The 19,639-nt window shown below is 44.9% G+C and overlaps 1 protein-coding gene across 1 annotated transcript in view; it reads right to left on the bottom strand.

The window, feature by feature from the left end:
• Window positions 1–4,276: 4,276 nt before the first annotated feature.
• Window positions 4,277–19,639, bottom strand: part of LOC141037522 (putative F-box/LRR-repeat protein At3g18150) — a 28,755-nt gene continuing 13,392 nt past the window's right edge. Inside the window, exon 3 of the mRNA XM_073506386.1 lies at window positions 4,277–4,375. Within this exon, the coding sequence (XP_073362487.1) occupies window positions 4,277–4,375 (99 nt within the window). The remainder of the gene's footprint in view (window positions 4,376–19,639) is intronic.

Below are 19,639 nucleotides of genomic sequence, written 5' to 3'. Positions count from 1 at the left end.
CCGTGTTTTCTGCAGTGACACACATTGCACGCTCATCCTCCTAAGCCCCAAATATTCCATGGCCACGTATTTCGACCCGGACCGTCAGTCGAACGTAGACTACACAAATGTCAAGAAGGTTCTTGATGATGTTCTCCCCGGCCACGTCAAATCTGGAGGCACCTTCACCAGGCCTATTCGTAAGTACGGCAAGCACGTGTTCTCCCACAATACGACGTTCTGCTGCGTCAAGCAGCCGCCTGGCGGTCAGAAGGGTGCCTACTACGCCATCCATCACATGCGGGCGATCGTACGGGACCATCATCAACTTCTGCTACCGAGTAGACTCAAATATTGGGCCGCGAGCATGTCGGCAATCCAGGACGCGGACATCAGACAAGAATTCTTTCGCATCCAGTCGGAGTTTGCGGAAATCATCCATCAAGGTGTCCTTCGTACCTCGGGGCAGTTCTACCTCAGAAATCAACCGTCCAACAGTGACATCGACACAATCCTACAAATGCAGGCTGACAACGCCCGTTGTTTCATGACTCCCACGATAGACGGCGGCTTCATCCACGCTCCGGTCCCTTGAGTCGAGTCGAAAGCAGTGATGCTGTGTCTAGTTCTGAAACATCGATTGGCTCATGTTGTAATTAAACTTTAATGAACTTGTAGTATGTCTCTTTGGTTTCGAGAGTCCTTCAACTTAGATGTAATCGATGCTATTAATGTCTTGCTTTTCTCTTCCGATCGTTCTATTGCATACTTATATATTGCTTATGTATTGTCTGTGAATTGGTACTAATGTTTCGTTTGGCTACTGCATAGCGATGCCGTGGTATGTCGTGTACAAGGGTAAGGTTCCCGGAGTCTACGACGACTGGGAGGAGTGTCGGAGACAGGTTCACCGATTCAGCGGTAACAGTTACAAAGGGTACGCCACTAGGGCCGAGGCCGAATCTAGATACGCCCGCTATCTAGCGGGAGAGGGGAGGGAGCGTTGTAGGAACCGGATGAAGACGAGTTTCATCGTGATGATGCTCATCATGATGACCGCAGCTCTCTTCTATGTGATGGTAGTTTAGATGATCGATATCGACTTGTAATGTGAAGACAAACTCGCGGTCTCGAGACTTGTAATATAATGTTCTATCTTTGTTCGGTCTTTTCAATTCGGAGACTAATATGATGAATTGTATTCGGAGACTAAAATGATGAATTGTATTCAGAGACTAATCTTCTATTGTATTCGATGAATCTGTTGTTGATGTGTGCTGTCTATATTTTGTCCAATTATACATTTTGTAACCTGTGCAAAAAACAGAAAATAAAAAAAATAAAAAAACCTAATATTCATACTAATGGCGCATCACATCATAGTGCGCCATTAGTATGCCAAAGGATACTAATGGCACATCACTAAATAGTGCGCCATTAGTATGCCGAAGTTACTAATGGCGCATCCTGTTGTTGTGCGCCATTAGTATGCCAAAGCACCTGGGTATACATGGCCCCCTGGGAGGCATACTAATGGCGCACTGTTGTATATACTAATGGCGCATCTGGGGTGCGCCATTAGTATACCAGATACTAATGGCGCACCAGTGGTGCGCCATTAGTAAAATATACTAATGGCGTGCTACTAATGGCGCACCACTAATGCGCCATTAATGGCCAAATTAGGTGCGCCATTAGTAGGCCTTTTCCTAGTAGTGCTAATCTCGATCTATGCCAACCCAACAAACACCTTCGGAGACACCTGTAGAGCATCTTTATAATCACCCAGTTACTTGTGACGTTTGATAGCACACAAGGTGTTCCTCCAGTATTCAGGTGTTGCATAATCTCATAGTTAGAGGAATATGTATAAGTCATGAAGAAAGCAATAGCAATAAAACTTAACGATCATTATGCTAAGCTAACAGATGGGTCTTGTCCATCACATCATTCTCTAATGATGTGGTCCCGTTCATCGAATGACAACACATGTCTATGGTTAGGAAACTTAACCATCTTTGATTAACGAGCTAGTCAAGTAGAGGCATACTAGAGACACTTTGTTTGTCTATGTATTCACACATGTACTAAGTTTCCGGTTAATAAAATTCTAGCATGAATAATAAACATTTATCATGATATAAGGAAATATAAATAACAACTTTATTATTGCCTCTAGGGCATATTTCCTTCACAATGAGCCGCTGCTCGAGTACCCGACGCCCCCAGCGACCCCAGTCTCCCGCCGGAGCGGCATCTCTTGGCTGCCGAGGCGCATGGCGGGTGGCTCCTCCTCCTCCTCCTCCTCCCGCTCCTCCGGCACGGCGCCGCTCGCCACCGTCAAGCTCGAGCCCGTCAAGGCCGAGCCCGTGGAGATGCCGGAGCGTCGGCTCAGCCGTGGCGGCGGCCTCGTCATAAACGAGGGTCGCCGCCAGCCTTCCCCTCCTCCCCGTGGCCTCTTCGCCTGGTCAGGCCGAAGAGGGAGCCGGGGACGTCGCTCGTCGTCGTGAAAGAGGAGCACGTCGACATGGCCGCCGCCGACAAGGCCGCCTTCAAATGGGTGTGGGACGACTATGTCCGCGAGGAGATGGAGCGCCAACGCCGCGCCCTCGAGGAGATCGCCACTCGGTGCCGTGGCTGCGATGAGGGCGTCGTCATCGTCCTCGAGGACAACAACGATGAGGCACCGGTGCCCATCAAGCCCGTCCGCCAAGGTGACCCAGGGCAGGGCTGTAGCAAGGACGACAGCAGCGTGCGGGACGACGACAATGGCAGCGGCGGCGACGGCAACGACTACACCGCCTTCTACAATCTCCTCGGCATGTAGAAGGCTCGAGACGGTGACGACAGCGGGCGGCGACGTAGTTTTAGTTTTTTAAGGTTATATGTCTTTCAAATTATGTACAAATATGAATGAATTTTGTCCAATTTCGCCCAAATTTCGTCCAAATTCAGTTGAACTAATTTTAAAAAAACCATCTTGGGGGCCAACTTGGGACGGCAAGTGGGAACCCGACTGCCCCCACGGCGAAAATAACGCTGGCTCGCCCCCAGGAGGCACTATTTCAAGTCCCTGGGGGCGCCAAACGAGTGAAGATGCTCTAGTGTACAATCCCTTTATCAAGCATAGAACACAACATTAGCACAGTAGGACATAAATATGTGGAGATGATATGTAACAAATGCAGCTAATGAACAAGCCTTGTCGAAAAGACAAGAAGTACAACATGCACAGTTACCTGAATAACTGTTGAGCCAAACATGATTTTGGAGTCGCAGAATTCAGAAATGCAGCCCAATGTCTCCAAATTAGGCGCGAAGATAAATGAGATTTTAGTTGGCACATGCAAGTCAAGATGGAGCAGCAGCCTTTCAAGCAAAGGGGCATCCTCGATGATGAGTTCAACTGGGGCTGGGATAGCACAAATGTTGATGCTCTTAAGGGTAGGGGAGTTGATCCGGAGAGAACGGACGCCGAAAATGAGTTAAGCAGCAAGCTTTCCAGGACAGGACAACCAGCGACGATAATGCTGTGCAAGGTGCACCCCGATATACCAACAACCACCAGTGCAAGCTTCCTGAGCTGTGGAAAGCGGACCGTATCAACCTTACAGTGTGGGACCGAGCACAGGTTAATGGTGGCGACGCGGAGAGTGGACGAGAACCGGAAGATGGACACCGGCGGCGGTAACAACATTTGCGATGGGATTGCGCAGTCATATCTGCGAGGGTGAGCTCCTGTAGGTTGTTGAGTGCGGGGGATCGGAGCCAGGCATAATACGCGGCACCGTCCTTGGTGGGGAGGAGGGAGATGATCTCACCGAGGACGGCGTCCGGGAGGTTGCCGATGTGGTCGTGGACATCGCCCTCCGATCCGGGCGGCCGTTCTTCGCTTCTCTCCGCGGTCGCTTCGTGGGTGTCCGTTAGTTTTATCCTCTTGGCAGTAGGAATGACCGGCTACATCTCCATGGCCAGGGCTGACGCCGGCGCCGCCACACTAGATATTTTGGATGTGGTGCCGCCGCGCTGGATTCTCTGCTTTTTTGAGAGAGAGAGAGACTGGATTCTCTACTTTTTTTGCATTTCCCGAGTTGGTTTTTTAGACAAATTTCCCCCTCTTTTAGGGGGAAGCTAAATTTTATTGATCAAATGTAACATGGAAAGGGATACAAATAGGATCATGAGGGGTGAACCAAACAGGGCGACCCTCATCCAAAGAACTAGCAAATTTAGGTAAACTATCTGCTATGTTCACAGCTCGGCCTTCAAAATTGAGTTTGTAGTTAAAGTTTATGGATCAGTGCTTTATTTCTCTGATAATGTGTCCATAGCTGCTGTTAGTACCCTTCTCAATACCTCCAATTATCTGCTTCGCATCTGATGCAACAATGAAATTCTGAAGCAACAAATCATCAACGAGACATAGGGCTTCGCGATAGGCTATTGCCTCCAACGCCGCTACCTCATTAACTCCATGAATGACCAGGACCGAGCTGCCCAGGAAAAGGCCATTAGCGTCTCTACACACTGCTACTGCAGAACCTACTTGGCCATTGTGTGCGAGACTGGCACCTACATGGATCTTTGCATATCCTGGTGGAGGTGCCCTTGATCTTTCAACAACCCTTGGTATAGCTCAGTTTCTTACCAACTTCTTAGGGACTAATTCAAGGTCTGCTATGAACCTATTGATAAACTGGTGTGTGGCCGAAGGGTTTTGATAAATTTCCTCATGGATAATCTGTCGTCTTGCCCACTAAGATTGCCCATAAAGTCACTGAAAGCCTGACGAAGGATTCATGCGATAGTGTATCAATCATCATAAACAGCCACTGCCTTGCACTAGGCTCTGTTGTCTCGCACCAGTGTTCTGCCAGCTCCCCATTGACGAGTGCCCACATACACCTCGCCATAGTGCATTCAAGAAGAGAATGCCTCCATGAATCTGCGGCTCCGCACAAGCCACATGAGCTTGTGGTAGACATTTTTCGGTGTGCTCTAACATCCTCTGTTGGCAGCGAGCTCTTTGCTAATCTCCAAAGAAACATACGTATCTTGCCCGGGACTGGTGTTTTGCATAGCAATTTCCATGATGTAGCATCTCTGCCATTACGCGACGAACCAGATGAACCATCTAGCCAGGCTTCCCTCCTTCGTGTTGTTGCAATCATCATTTTATAGGCCGATCTGACTGAAAAGTTACCGCTCTTCTCGAAGTTCCATGCCCAACTATCATCCATGTCAATAGTGCATAATGGTATACTAAGTATGACCTGCACATCGATTGGTAAGCATACCTCGACAATCTTCACCTTGTCCCATTTTGCATTAGCATTATCAATAAGTTCAGAAATGAAAGAGGGTGGATTGTCACACCGACAACCAAAAGGACGCATTATCACATCCCGTGGTATCCAATTTTCTGTCCATATGAGTGTCGATGCTCCATTACCTATCCGCTTGATCAACCTCTGTTTCAAAATGTCCCATCCTTTCTAGATTGCTCTCCAAATCTGGCTAGGACAGCTACCAAGTTCTGCATCTAAAATTGTACCAGAAGGAAAGTAAACAACCTTCAATATTCTTGCGCTGAGTGAATCTGGATTCTAAAGAATACGCCATGACTGCTTTGCTAGAAGGGCCAGGTTAAACAATTCAAAATCTCTGAAGCCCAGGCCTCCCGTATATTTTGGTTGTGTCATCGTATCCCAAGAGACCCAGTTGGCTTTCCGTTGGCCATGTTTACTGCCCCACCAATACTTGCGGATCAATATATTCAACTGCGCACATAATCTCCGTGGAAGCTTAAAGCATGACATAGAAAAAACAGGTACAACTTGCGCAACTGACTTTACCAACACTTCCTTACCAGCTGAGGACATGGTTTTCTCAATCCACCCTTGCTACTACATAGATAATCTTTTAAGTACTTGAAGGCACCGTTCTTTGAAGAGCCCACATCAGAAGGCATCCCCAAATATTTTTCGTTCAAGGTCTCATTTGGAACATGCAGCAATGCTTTAACTTCCTCTCTAATATTTCCTGCGCATCCCTTACTGAAGAAGATAGATGATTTATCATAGTTTATGCATTGGCCAGATGCCTGACAATAAGTGGTTAGCAACTGGTTTACCTCAATTGTCCCGTCTCCACTGCCTTAAAAAACAACAGGCTGTCATCTGCGAATAACAAGTGGTTTACCGGTGGTGCCGAGGCCGCCACCTTCACCCCACTCATGTTTGATGACTCGCCTATAGATTTTAAGAGGCGCGAAAGGTCCTCTGCTGCTATCAGGAAGAGTGATACATCTCCGTCGTATCTATAATTTTTGATTGTTTCATGCCAATATTCTACAACTTTCATATACTTTTGGCAACATTTTATACTATTTTTGGGACTAACATATTGATCCAGTGCCCAGTGCCAGTTCCTGTTTGTTGCATGTTTTTTGTTTCACAGAATATCCATACCAAACGAAGTCCAAACGCGATAAAAACTTACGAAGATTTTTTTGGAATATATGTGATTTTTGGGAATTGGAATCAACGCGAGATGATGCCCGAGGGGCCCACAAGCCCTGGAAGCGCGCCCCTACCCAGGGCACGGCCAGGGGTCTTGTGGCCACCCAGTAAGGCGGTTGGTGCCCTTCTTTCGCCGCAAAAAAGCTAATATTCGGATAAAAATTGTGTTAAAATTTCAGCCCAATCAGAGTTACGGATCTCCGGGAATTTAAGAACGGTGAAAGGCCAGAATCTGGGAACGCAGAAACAGAAGGAAACAGAGAGAGAGATCCAATCTAGACCAGAGGGGAAACCCTCTGCCGCCATGGAGGCCATGGACCAGAGGGGAAACCCTCCCGCCCCTCCGCCGCCATGGAGGCCATGCACCAGAGGGGAAACCCTCCTCCCATCTAGGGGAGAGTTCAAGGAAGAAGAAGAAGAAGGAGGGGGCTCTCCCCCCTCTCTCCCGGTGGCACCGGAATGCCGCCGAGGCAATCATCTGTGACGACGATCTACTCCAACAACTCCATCTGAAGGAAATATGCCCTAGAGGTAATAATAAAGTTGTTATTTTATATTTCCTTATTCATGATAAAGGTTTATTATTCATGCTAGAATTGTATTGATCGGAAACTTAAATACATGGAATACATAAACAAATACCGTGTCCCTAGTAAGCCTCTACTAGACTAGCTCGTTGATCAAAGATGGTTAAGGTTTCCTAACCATAGACATGTGTTGTCATTTGATAACGGGATCACATCATTAGGAGAATGATGTGATGGACAAGACCCATTCGTTAGCTTAGCATATTGATCGTTCAGTTTATTGCTATTGCTTTCTTCATGTCAAATACATATTCCTTCGACTATGATATTATGCAACTCCCAGATACCGGAGGAATACCTTGTCGGGGATATCGTGCGACATATGCCAGGGGGTGGCTTATCATGGATGGGGACAAGAGTACGCCGCCGGGCTCTAGAAGCGGGAGTGAGCGAGAACGCATATGCCTGCGAATCTTACCCATGTTCGGGGCTCTCTTTGGAGATAACACCCCTAGTCCTGCTCTGCGGGGTCTCCGCATGATGACTATCGTCAATAGAGTAGCTACAAGATCGCTCCTTGAGCTGTTTCGGCTAGAGGAGGAAGAAGAGCAAGGCTAGCCCTATCTTCCTTCTATGGATGTGTGTATGATGGCAAAGGTTCTGAACCCCTTGCATGGGGAAGCCTGGGGGGTTTATATAGGCCTACTCCCCAGGGGTACAATGGTAATACGACCGGGTGTAGGACCCGGCCGGCAGTGTCTCTAGGCGCCGACTTCTCCGCCGGCTGCTGGGGCCCGCTGCTTGGTGGGTCCCGCCGGCTGCCGTGAACTCAGCCGACAGGTAGGGCCCGCTGCCTGGGGGTGATGTCTACTACACAACCTTCTTCTTGTAGACGTTGTTGGGCCTCCAAGTGCAGAGGTTTGTAGGACAGTAGAAAATTTCCCTCAAGTGGATGACCTAAGGTTTATCAATCCGTGGGAGGCGTAGGATGAAGATGGTCTCTCTCAAGCAACCCTGCAACCAAATATCAAAGAGTCCCTTGTGTCCCCAACACACCCAATACAATGGTAAATTGTATAGGTGCACTAGTTCGGCGAAGAGATGATGATACAAGTGCAATATGGATGGTAGATATAGGTTTTTGTAATCTGAAAATATAAAAACGGCAAGGTAACTAATGATAAAAGTGAGCGTAAACGGTATTGCAATGCTAGGAAACAAGGCCTAGGGTTCATACTTTCACTAGTGCAAGTTCTCTCAACAATAATAACATAATTGGACCACATAACTATCCCTCAACATGCAACAAAGAGTCACTAATAGTGAAGAACAAACGAAGAGATTATGGTAGGGTACGAAACCACCTCAAAGTTATTCTTTCCGATCAATCCATTGGGCTATTCCTATAAGTGTCACAAACAGCCCTAGAGTTCGTAGTAAAATAACACCTTAAGACACACATCAACCAAAACCCTAATGTCACCTAGATACTCCAATGTCACCTCAAGTATCCGTGGGTATGATTATACGATATGCATCACACAATCTCAGATTCATCTATTCAACCAACACATAGAACCTCAGAGAGTGCCCCAAAGTTTCTACCGGAGAGTCAAGACGAAAACGTGTGCCAACCCCTATGCATAGGTTCATGGGCGGAACCCGCAAGTTGATCACCAAAACATACATCAAGTGAATCAATAGAATAACCCATTTTCACCACGGTTATCCCACGCGAGACATACATCAAGTGTTCTCAAATCATTAAAGACTCAATCCGATAAGATAACTTCAAAGGGAAAACTCAATCCATTACAAGAGAGTAGAGGGGGAGAAACATCATAAGATCCAACTATAATAGCAAAGCTCGCGATACATCAAGATCGTATCACCTCAAGAACACGAGAGAGAGAGAGATCAAACACATAGCTACTGGTACATACCCTCAGCCCCGAGGGTGAACTACTCCCTCCTCGTCATGGAGAGCGCCGGGATGATGAAGATGGCCACCGGTGAGGGTTCCCCCATCCGGCAGGGTGCCGGAACAGGGTCCCGATTGGTTTTTTGGTGGCTACAGAGGCTTGCGGCGGCGGAACTCCCGATCTATTCTGTTCCCCGGAGGTTTTAGGGTATATTGGTATATATAGGAGGAAGAAATACGTCAGGGGAGCCACGAGGGGCCCACGAGGGTGGAGGGCGCGCCCCCTGCCTCGTGCCTTCCTCGTTGATTCCCTGACGTGCACTCCAAGTCCCCTTGATTGCTTCCATTCCAAAAATAACTTTCCCGAAGGTTTCATTCCGTTTGGACTCCGTTTGATATTCCTTTTCGTTGAAACACTGAAACAAGGGAAAAAACAGAAACTGGCACTGGGCTCTGGGTCAATAAGTTAGTCCCAAAAATAATATAAAGTGCATAGTAAAGCCCATTAAACATCCAAGATGGATAATATAATAGCATGAATACTTCATAAATTATAGATACGTTGGAGACGTATCAGCATCTCCAAGCTTAATACCTGCTCGTCCTCGAGTAGGTAAATGATAAAAGAAATAATTTATGAAGTGTGAATGCTAGTAGGTGCACAAGTTTGATCAATGATAATTTCAATCACCTTTTCTAGCATCATTATATGTCATAACAGTATCTCATATCATAAAGCTTATCATGATCAAGTAACAAGCTATTCACATGTTAAAGTATAGATCATAAACTTTCTTGAAAACTAACAAACAGTTCTCAGTCATCAAACAATTGCAATTCATCTTATTTTCAGGAAGGGTCTATGTAAGAGCTTTGATTTAGCAAATCCCACATACTCAACTATCATATAGTCTTCCATGATTGCTACCACTCAAAGCATATTTTTAGAACAAATAGTATTCATCGAACACAGAGAAAGATAGGGGCTTAATGTTTCGCCTCCCAACCTTTTACCTCAAGGGTAATGTCAACAGTAATAATTCATGCTCAAATATATTTGAATGGCCATATATGCTTAGATCTTTCCATCACATGATGCTTGCCAACTAAAGAGTAGGTTGGAATGAGAAGGAATACTACTGACTCTTGCATAAAAGTAAAAGATAGGCCCTTCGCAGAGGGAAGCAGGGATTTGCAGAGGTGCCAGAGCTCGAAGCAAAAACAGAGATGAAAATAATTTTGAGAGGTATGCTTTCATTGTCAACATAACGACCAAGAGTTCCCAATATCTTCCATACTACATACATTATAGGCGGTTCCCACACAGAAAGGTAAAGTTTTTACTCCCCCTCCACCAACATTCACACTCCACGGCTTGTCCGAAACAACGGGTGCCGTCCAACTATCAACATTCCTGGGGGAGTTTTGTTTAAATTATTTGCGAATTTGTTTTTGATCTTTTGATCATAGGACTGGGCATCCCAGTTACCAGCCATTTTCTCGTGATTGATGAGCGGAGTCCACTCATCGTGAGAATAACCCACCTAGCATGGAAGATACTGACAGCCCCTAGTCACTACATGAGCGATTCGGGCACACAAAACAGATTATTATTCGAAGGTTTAGAGTTTGGCACATGCAAATTTGCTTGGAGCGGCTGGTAAATACCGCATATAGGTAGATATGGTGGACACTCATGGAAGAAACTTGGTTCAAGGATTTTGGATGCACAAGCAGTATTCCCGCTTAGTACAGATATTTTGGCTAGCAAAGGATTCTAAATAGCAAGCACCACATGTTAGAGGATCCATAACAATATAACTTCTATACAAATATACCCAAGCATAACTCATTATGTTGTCTTCCTTGTCCAAATTCAACTAATTTGCTCAGGTTTGAAAATAATTAATGGGGCTCACAATCATAGAAGATGTCCAAGATAGTATATTTATATGTGAAATCCCTCTTCCGTCAATATTCTTTCATGAATTGTTCGAGTGACCAATACAATGTTTGCTAACCTTCAATAAATTTACCACCTCTACTTCTTATATGTGAAGGCATTACTCCCCATGGGAAAGGCATATGAAACATATATAATTTTAGATTTATGACATTCAAATCATTCAACCATTTACTCATAGGATATAAGTGAAGCACACGAGTAAATGACAAACTACTCCAAAAAGGTATAAGTGAAGATCAATGAGTAGTTAAATAATTATGTAGCTATGTGAAGACTCTCTATCATTTAAGAATTTCAGATCTTGGTGTTTTATTCATACAGCAAGCAAAACAAAATAAAACGACATTTCATGGATAGCACTCATCATGTGAAGAAGCAAAAACTTAGGCTCAACCGATACTAACCGATAATTGTTGAAGAAGAAAGGTGGGATGCCTACCGGGGCATCCCCAAGCTTAGATGCTTGAGACTTCTTGAAATATTATCTTGGGGTGCCTTGGGCATCCCCAAGCTTGAGCTTTTGTGTCTCCTTAATTCCTCTCATATCACGGTTTCCTAAATCTCGAAAGCTTCATCCACACCAAACTCAACAAGAACTCGTGAGATAAGTTAGTATAAACCAATGCAAAAACCTTATCGTTTTCTACTGTAGAAAATCACTAAAATTATTATTCAACATTGCATACTAAATGCCTCTGCATATTTAATACTCCTATCCTCAAATAGAATCATTAAACAAGCAAACATATGCAAACAATGCAAACATAACAGCAATCTGCCAAAACAGTACAGTCTGTAAAGAATGCAAGATTAATCATACTTCCCTAACTCCAAAAATTATTAAAGAAAATTCCCACTGTAGTAAATTTATCAGAGCTTATTATGCAAAATGTTTCAACATTTTACCACATTCTGACTTTTCTAGGGAATTTTTGCAACAGCGGTAAACTTTCTGTTTTGAAACAGCAACATGTATACTTGCAAAATAAGCATGGTAAAATTTGTCCTTGACATTTTTATTTGAAAATAAAGATGCAAAACATTATTATAAATAACAGCAAGCAAATACTAACAAAAGAAAATGACGCTCCAAGCAAAACACATATCAAGTGGTGAATAAAAATATAGCTCCAAGTAAAGTTACCGATGAACGAAGACGAAAGAGGGGATGCCTTCCGGGGCATCCCCAAGCTTAGGCTCTTGGTCATCCTTGAATATCACCTTGGGGTGCCTTGGGCATCCCCAAGCTTAGGCTCTTGCCACTCCTTATTCCATAGTCCATCGAATCTTTACCCAAAACTTGAAAACTTCACAACACAAAACTTAACAGAAATCTCATGAGCTCCGTTAGCGAAAGAAAACAAAACACCACTTCAAGGTACTGTAATTAACTCATTATTTATTTATATTGGTGTTAAATATACTGTATTCCAACTTCTCTATGGTTCATACCCTCTGATACTACTCATAGATTCATCAAAATAAGCAAACAACACAAAGAAAACAGAATCTGTCAAAAACAGAACAGTCTGTAGTAATCTGTAACAAACGCATACTTCTGGAACTCCAAAAATTCTAAAATAAGTTGGTGGACCTGAGGAATTTTTCTAGTAATCATCTGCAAAAATAATCAACTAAATAGCACTCCCCAGTAAAAAGTTTTAGCTAATCTCGTGAGCGCTAATGTTTCTGTTTTTTTACAGCATGATCATAAAGACTTCACCCAAGTCTTCCCAAAGGTTCTACTTGGCACAAACACTAAATAAAACACAAAACCACATCTAAACAGAAGCTAGATGGATTATTTATTACTAAACATTAACAAAAATGAAGGAACAAAAATAAAATTGGGTTGGCTTCCCAACAAGCGCTATCGTTTAACGCCCCTAGCTAGGCATGATGATTTCAATGATGCTCACATAAAAGATAAGAATTGAAACATAAAGAGAGCATCATGAAGAATATTACTAGCACATTTAAGTCTAACCCACTTCCTATGCATAGGGATTTTGTGAGCAAATAACTTATGGGAACAATAATCAACTAGCATAGGAAGGCAAAACAAGCATAACTTCAAAATTTTAAGCACATAGAGAGGAAACTTGATATTATTGTAATATGTAGAAGCATATGATCCTCTCTCATAATAATTTTCAGTAGCATCATGAATGAATTCAAAAATATAACCAGCACCTAAATCATCCTTTTCATGATCTACTTGCATAGAAATTTTACTACTCTCCACATAAGCAAAATTCTTTTCTTTCGGAATAGTGGGAGTATCATAAGAGACTTGAATACTATAAATTGTTTCCACATTAAAAGAGTAATGTTCAGAAAAAGGGTAATCATAATCATGACAAGTTTTATAAATATAATCATCACTACTTTTTATAGCATAAGTTTCATCACAATAATCATCATAAGTAGCAACTTTGTTCTCATCATAATCGATTGAAACCTCTTCCAAGATAGTGGAATCATTACTAAATAAAGTCATGACCTCTCCAAATCCACTTTCATAATTATCATAATAAGATTCAACATCCTCCAAAATAGTGGGATCATTACTTCCTAAAGTTGACACTCTTCCAAACCCACTTTCATCAATATAATCATCATAAGTAGGAGGCATGCTATCGTCATAATAAATTTGCATATCAAAACTTGGGAGACTACAAGTATCATCTTCATTAAACATAGCATCTCCAAGTTTGTGGCTTTGCATATCATTAGCATCATGGATATTCAAAGAATTCATACTAACAACATTGAAATCATGCTCATCATTCAAAGATTTAGTGCCAAACATTTTATAGATTTCTTCTCCTAGCACTTGAGCACAATTTTCCTTTCCACCATTCTCACGAAAGATATTAAAAAGATGAAGCATATGAGACAAACTCAATTCCATTTTTTTGTAATTTTCTTTTATAAACTAAACTAGAGATAAAACAAGAAACAAAAAGATTCGATTGCAAGATCTAAAGATATACCTTCAAGCACTCACCTCCCCGGCAACGGCGCCAGAAAAGAGCTTGATGTCTACTACACAACCTTCTTCTTGTAGACGTTGTTGGGCCTCCAAGTGCAGAGGTTTGTAGGACAGTAGCAAATTTCCCTCAAGTGGATGACCTAAGGTTTATCAATCCGTGGGAGGCGTAGGATGAAGATGGTCTCTCTCAAGCGACCCTGCAACCAAATATCAAAGAGTCCCTTGTGTCCCCAACACACCCAATACAATGGTAAATTGTATAGGTGCACTAGTTCGACGAAGAGATGATGATACAAGTGCAATATGGATGGTAGATATAGGTTTTTGTAATCTGAAAATATAAAAACGGCAAGGTAACTAATGATAAAAGTGAGCGTAAACGGTATTGCAATGCTAGGAAACAAGGCCTAGGGTTCATACTTTCACTAGTGCAAGTTCTCTCAACAATAGTAACATAATTGGATCACATAACTATCCCTCAACATGCAACAAAGAGTCACTAATAGCGAAGAACAAACGAAGAGATTATGGTAGGGTACGAAACCACCTCAAAGTTATTCTTTCCGATCAATCCATTGGGCTATTCCTATAAGTGTCACAAACAGCCCTAGAGTTCGTAGTAAAATAACACCTTAAGACACACATCAACCAAAACCCTAATGTCACCTAGATACTCCAATGTCACCTCAAGTATCCGTGGGTATGATTATACGATATGCATCACACAATCTCAGATTCATCTATTCAACCAACACATAGAACCTCAGAGAGTGCCCCAAAGTTTCTACCGGAGAGTCAAGACGAAAACGTGTGCCAACCCCTATGCATAGGTTCATGGGCGGAACCCGCAAGTTGATCACCAAAACATACATCAAGTGAATCAATAGAATAACCCATTTTCACCACGGTTATCCCACGCCAGACATACATCAAGTGTTCTCAAATCATTAAAGACTCAATCCGATAAGATAACTTCAAAGGGAAAACTCAATCCATTACAAGAGAGTAGAGGGGGAGAAACATCATAAGATCCAACTATAATAGCAAAGCTCGCGATACATCAAGATCGTATCACCTCAAGAACACGAGAGAGAGAGAGAGAGAGAGAGAGAGATCAAACACATAGCTACTGGTACATACCCTCAGCCCCGAGGGTGAACTACTCCCTCCTCGTCATGGAGAGCGCCGGGATGATGAAGATGGCCACCGGTGAGGGTTCCCCCCTCCGGCAGGGTGCCGGAACAGGGTCCCGATTGGTTTTTTGGTGGCTACAGAGGCTTGCGGCGGCGGAACTCCCGATCTATTCTGTTCCCCGAAGGTTTTAGGGTATATTGGTATATATAGGAGGAAGAAATACGTCAGGGGAGCCACGAGGGGCCCACGAGGGTGGAGGGCGCGCCCCCTGCCTCGTGCCTTCCTCGTTGATTCCCTGACGTGCACTCCAAGTCTCCTTGATTGCTTCCATTCCAAAAATAACTTTCCCGAAGGTTTCATTCCGTTTGGACTCTGTTTGATATTCCTTTTCTTTGAAACACTGAAACAAGGGAAAAAACAGAAACTGGCACTGGGCTCTGGGTCAATAAGTTAGTCCCAAAAATAATATAAAGTGTATAGTAAAGCCCATTAAACGTCCAAGATGGATAATATAATAGCATGAATACTTCATAAATTATAGATACGTTGGAGACGTATCAGGGGGCCATGTCGACTGCTTTATACTATAGCCTCGCCCCTGATGATGGAAGCTTTGTCGGGGGGAGCGTGGCTACAGTACCGCTGCCTGGCGGGCGCTCACTGTAGCCACACCCCGTCTCATCAGGTTAATGGCGCGCAGACTCCGAGGGGAGGGAAGGCTGCTTGCTAGGAGTTGGCCCGCCCTCGACACCGTATGCTGGGGATCCGCCACCTTCTGGTGGCTCGCGGACAAGTAGGGCCCGTCGCCTGCGGGCTGTGCCGACCGCCCATCGTGGGAGCGTGGCTCCTTCTAACGTAGGTGATGTCACGGGTCGCGTGGCAACAGTGCCGCGCTGGGTGAGGGGTGTCCGCTTGGTACACCCGCATTGTGGCCACGTTCCGCCCTGGATTCGGGGGTGGCAGGTCGCACTATAGCCACGCTCCGTCTCGTCGTGGTTAAGTGGGTGCAAACTTTGAGGGGACGAGGGGCCGCCTTCTAGGAGTCGGCTCCCTCGTGGCCGTCTTCTGACGTCTAACCGTCTTCCAGCAGCCGGCCTCTTAGACCAGCCGGCCCAAGAAGCCAGCCGTACGTCCGGGAGGTGTGAGGGGCGCAGCTAGCCCCGATGTCTTGAAATACCATGGGGTGTCGATGAGGCTACCCGTGGTCAATTACTCTGACATGCCTTGTGTGCCATCAAATGTCGCAACGTAACTGTGTGATCATAAAGATGCTCTGCAGGTATCTCCGAAGGTGTTTGTTGAGTTGGCATAGATCGAGATTAGGATTTGTTACTCTGAGTATTGGAGAGGTATCTCTAGGCCCTCTTGGTAATACACATCTTAAGCTTGCAAGCAAATGACTAAGGAGTTGGTCACGAGGTGATGTATTATGGAACGAGTAAAGAGACTTGCCGGTAACGAGATTGAACTAGGTATGAGGATACCGACGATCGAATCCCGGGCAAGTAACATACCGATAGACAAAGGGAATTACGTATGTTGTCAAAACGGTTCGACCGATAAATTTCTTCGTAGAATATGTAGGAGCCAATATGGGCATCCAGGTTACGCTATTGGTTATTGACCGGAGAGGCGTCTCGGTCATGTCTACATAGTTCTCGAACCCATAGGGTCCGCACGCTTAACATTTGTTGAGGATATAATGTTATATGAGTTATATGATTTGGAGACCGAGTGTTGTTCGGAGTCCCAGATGAGATCACGGACATGACGAGGAGTCTCGAAATGGTCGAGAGGTAAATATTGATATATAGGACGATGGTATTCGGACACCGGAAGTGTTTCAGAGGGTACCAGGTACTTATCGGGTCACCGGAAGGAGTTTCGGGCATCCCCGGCAAAGATATGGGCCTTATGGGCCAAGTGAGGGAACACACCAGCCCACAAGGGGCTGGTGCACCCTCTATAGGGCCGGCCTAAGGGGAGGGAAAGGAAAGGGGAGGAGTAAAGGAAAGTGTGGAGTTGGACTCCCACTTCCTTCCCTCTCGCCCACTTTCCATAGGAGCCCTAGGGCCGGCGGCCAGTGAAGGAAATATGCCCTAGAGGCTATAATAAAATTGTTATTTATATTTCTTTATATCATTCTAAATATCTATTATTCATGCTAGAATTGTATTAATCGGAAACTTAGTACATGTGTGAATACATAGACAAAACAGAGTGTCCCTAGTATGCCTCTACTTGACTAGCTCGTTCATCAAAGATGGTTAAGTTTCCTGACCATGGACATGTGTTGTCATTTGATGAAGGGGATCACATCATTAGGAGAATGATGTGATGGACAAGACCCATCCATTAGCTTAGCATAATGATCGTTAAGTTTTATTGCTATTGCTTTCTTCATGACTTATACATATTCCTATGACTATGAGATTATGCAACTCCAGAGTACCGGAGAAACACCTTGTGTGCTATCAAACATCACAACGTAACTGGGTGATTATAAAGATGCTCTACAGGTGTCTCCAAAGGTGTTTGTTGGGTTGGCATAGATCAAGATTAGGATTTGTCACTCCGAGTATCGGAGAGGCATCTCTGGGCCCTCTCGGTAATGCACATCATTATAAGCCTTGCAAGCAATGTGACTAATGAGTTATTTATGGGATGATGCATTACAGAACGATTAAAGAGATTTGCCGGTAACGAGATTGAACTAGGTATGAGGATACCGACGATCGAATCTCGGGCAAGTAACATACCGATGACAAAGGGAATGACGTATGTTGTTATGCGGTTTGACCGATAAAGATCTTCGTAGAATATGTAGGAGCCAATATGAGCATCCAGGTTCCGCTATTGGTTATTGAGCAGAGATGTGTATCGGTCATGTCTACATAGTTCCCGAACCCGTAGGGTCCACACGCTTAACGTTCGATGACGATTTGTATTGTGAGTTATGTGATTTGATGAACGAAGTTTGTTCGGAGTCCCGTATGAGATCATGGACATGACGAGGAGTCTTGAAATGGTCGAGAGGTAAATATTCATATATTGCAAGGCTATATTCGGACATCGGAATGGTTCCGAGTGATTCGGGTATTTTTCGGAGTATCGGATAATTACGGGAATTCGCCGGGGGAAGTTAATGGGCCTTATTGGGCTTTAGTGGAGAGAGGGAAGAAGGGCCACGAGGTGGCGCGCGCCTCCCCCCTGCCCAAACCGAATTGGACAAGGGGTGGGGGCGCGGCCCCCCTTTTCCTTCTCCCTCTCCCTCCTTTCCTTCTTTCCTACTTCGAAAAGGAAAGGGAATCCTACCAGGACTTGGGAGTCCTAGTAGGACTCCCTACACTTGGTGCGCCCCTAGGAGGGCCGGCCTCTCTCCCTCCCTCCTTTATATACGTGGGCAGGGGGCACCCCAAAGGCACCCCAAGATTTGTCTTAGCCGTGTGCGGTGTCCCCCTCCACAGTTACACACCTTGGTCATATCGTCGTTGTGCTTAGGCAAAGACCTGCGCCGGTAACTTCATCATCACCATCGCCATGCCGTCGTGTTGACGGAACTCTCCCTCGCCCTCAACTGGATCAAGAGCTCGAGGGACGTCATCGTGCTGAACGTGTGCTGAACACGGAGGTGTCGTACGTTCAGTACTTGGATCGGTTGGATCGTGAAGACCTTCGACTACATCAACCGCGTTACTAAGCGCTTCTGCTTTCGGTCTATGAGGGTACGTGGACACACTCTCCCGTCTCATTGCTATGCATCTCTTAGATAGATCGTGCGTGATCGTAGGATTTTTTTTGAAATACTGTGTTTCCAAACAGCCAGTCCCTAGGGGCGCGCCCTGGCTGCCCTGGAAGCCCCCTCTTCCCTCCCACCTATATATACATGGGGAGGGGGCGCCACACAAGAACACACATTGTCTTAGCCGTGTGCACCCCCGTCCACTGTTTACTCCCTCGGTCATATTTTCGTAAAGCTTAGGCGAAGCCCTGCGGAGATCGCATCACCATCACCGTCACCACACCGTCGTGCTGTCAGAACTCATCCACTACCTCGCCGTCTTGCTGGATCAAGAAGGCGCGGACGTCACCGAGCTGAACGTGTGCTCAACGCGGAGGTGCCGTACGTTTGGTACTCGATCAGTTGGATCGCGAAGAAAGTTCGACTACATCAACCGTGTTGTGAAATGCTTCTGCTTATGATCTACGAGGGTACGTAGACACACTCTTCCCCTCTCGTTGCTATGTATCTCCATGGATATATTTTGCATGTGCGTAGAATTTTTTTGTTTTTCATGCAACGTTTCCCAACATTGGCATCCGAGCCAGGTCTATGCGTAGATGATATGCACGAGTAGAACACACAGAGTTGTGGGAGGTCATAGTCATACTGCTTACCACCAACGTCTTATTTTGATTCGGAGGTATTGTAGGATGAAGCGGCCCTGACCAACCTTTCATGTCCACACACATGAGACCGGTTCCACCGACTGACATGCAACTAGTTTTGCATAAAGGTGCTGGCGGGTGTCTGTTTCTCCTACTTTAGTTGAATCGAATTTCACTGCGGTCGGTCTTGGAAGAAGGTTAAAACAG

The sequence above is a fragment of the Aegilops tauschii genome, chromosome 1, assembly GCF_002575655.3.
Source record: "Aegilops tauschii subsp. strangulata cultivar AL8/78 chromosome 1, Aet v6.0, whole genome shotgun sequence".
NCBI classification, from domain to species: domain Eukaryota; kingdom Viridiplantae; phylum Streptophyta; class Magnoliopsida; order Poales; family Poaceae; genus Aegilops; species Aegilops tauschii.
This window is presented reverse-complemented; position numbering and strand designations above follow the sequence as displayed.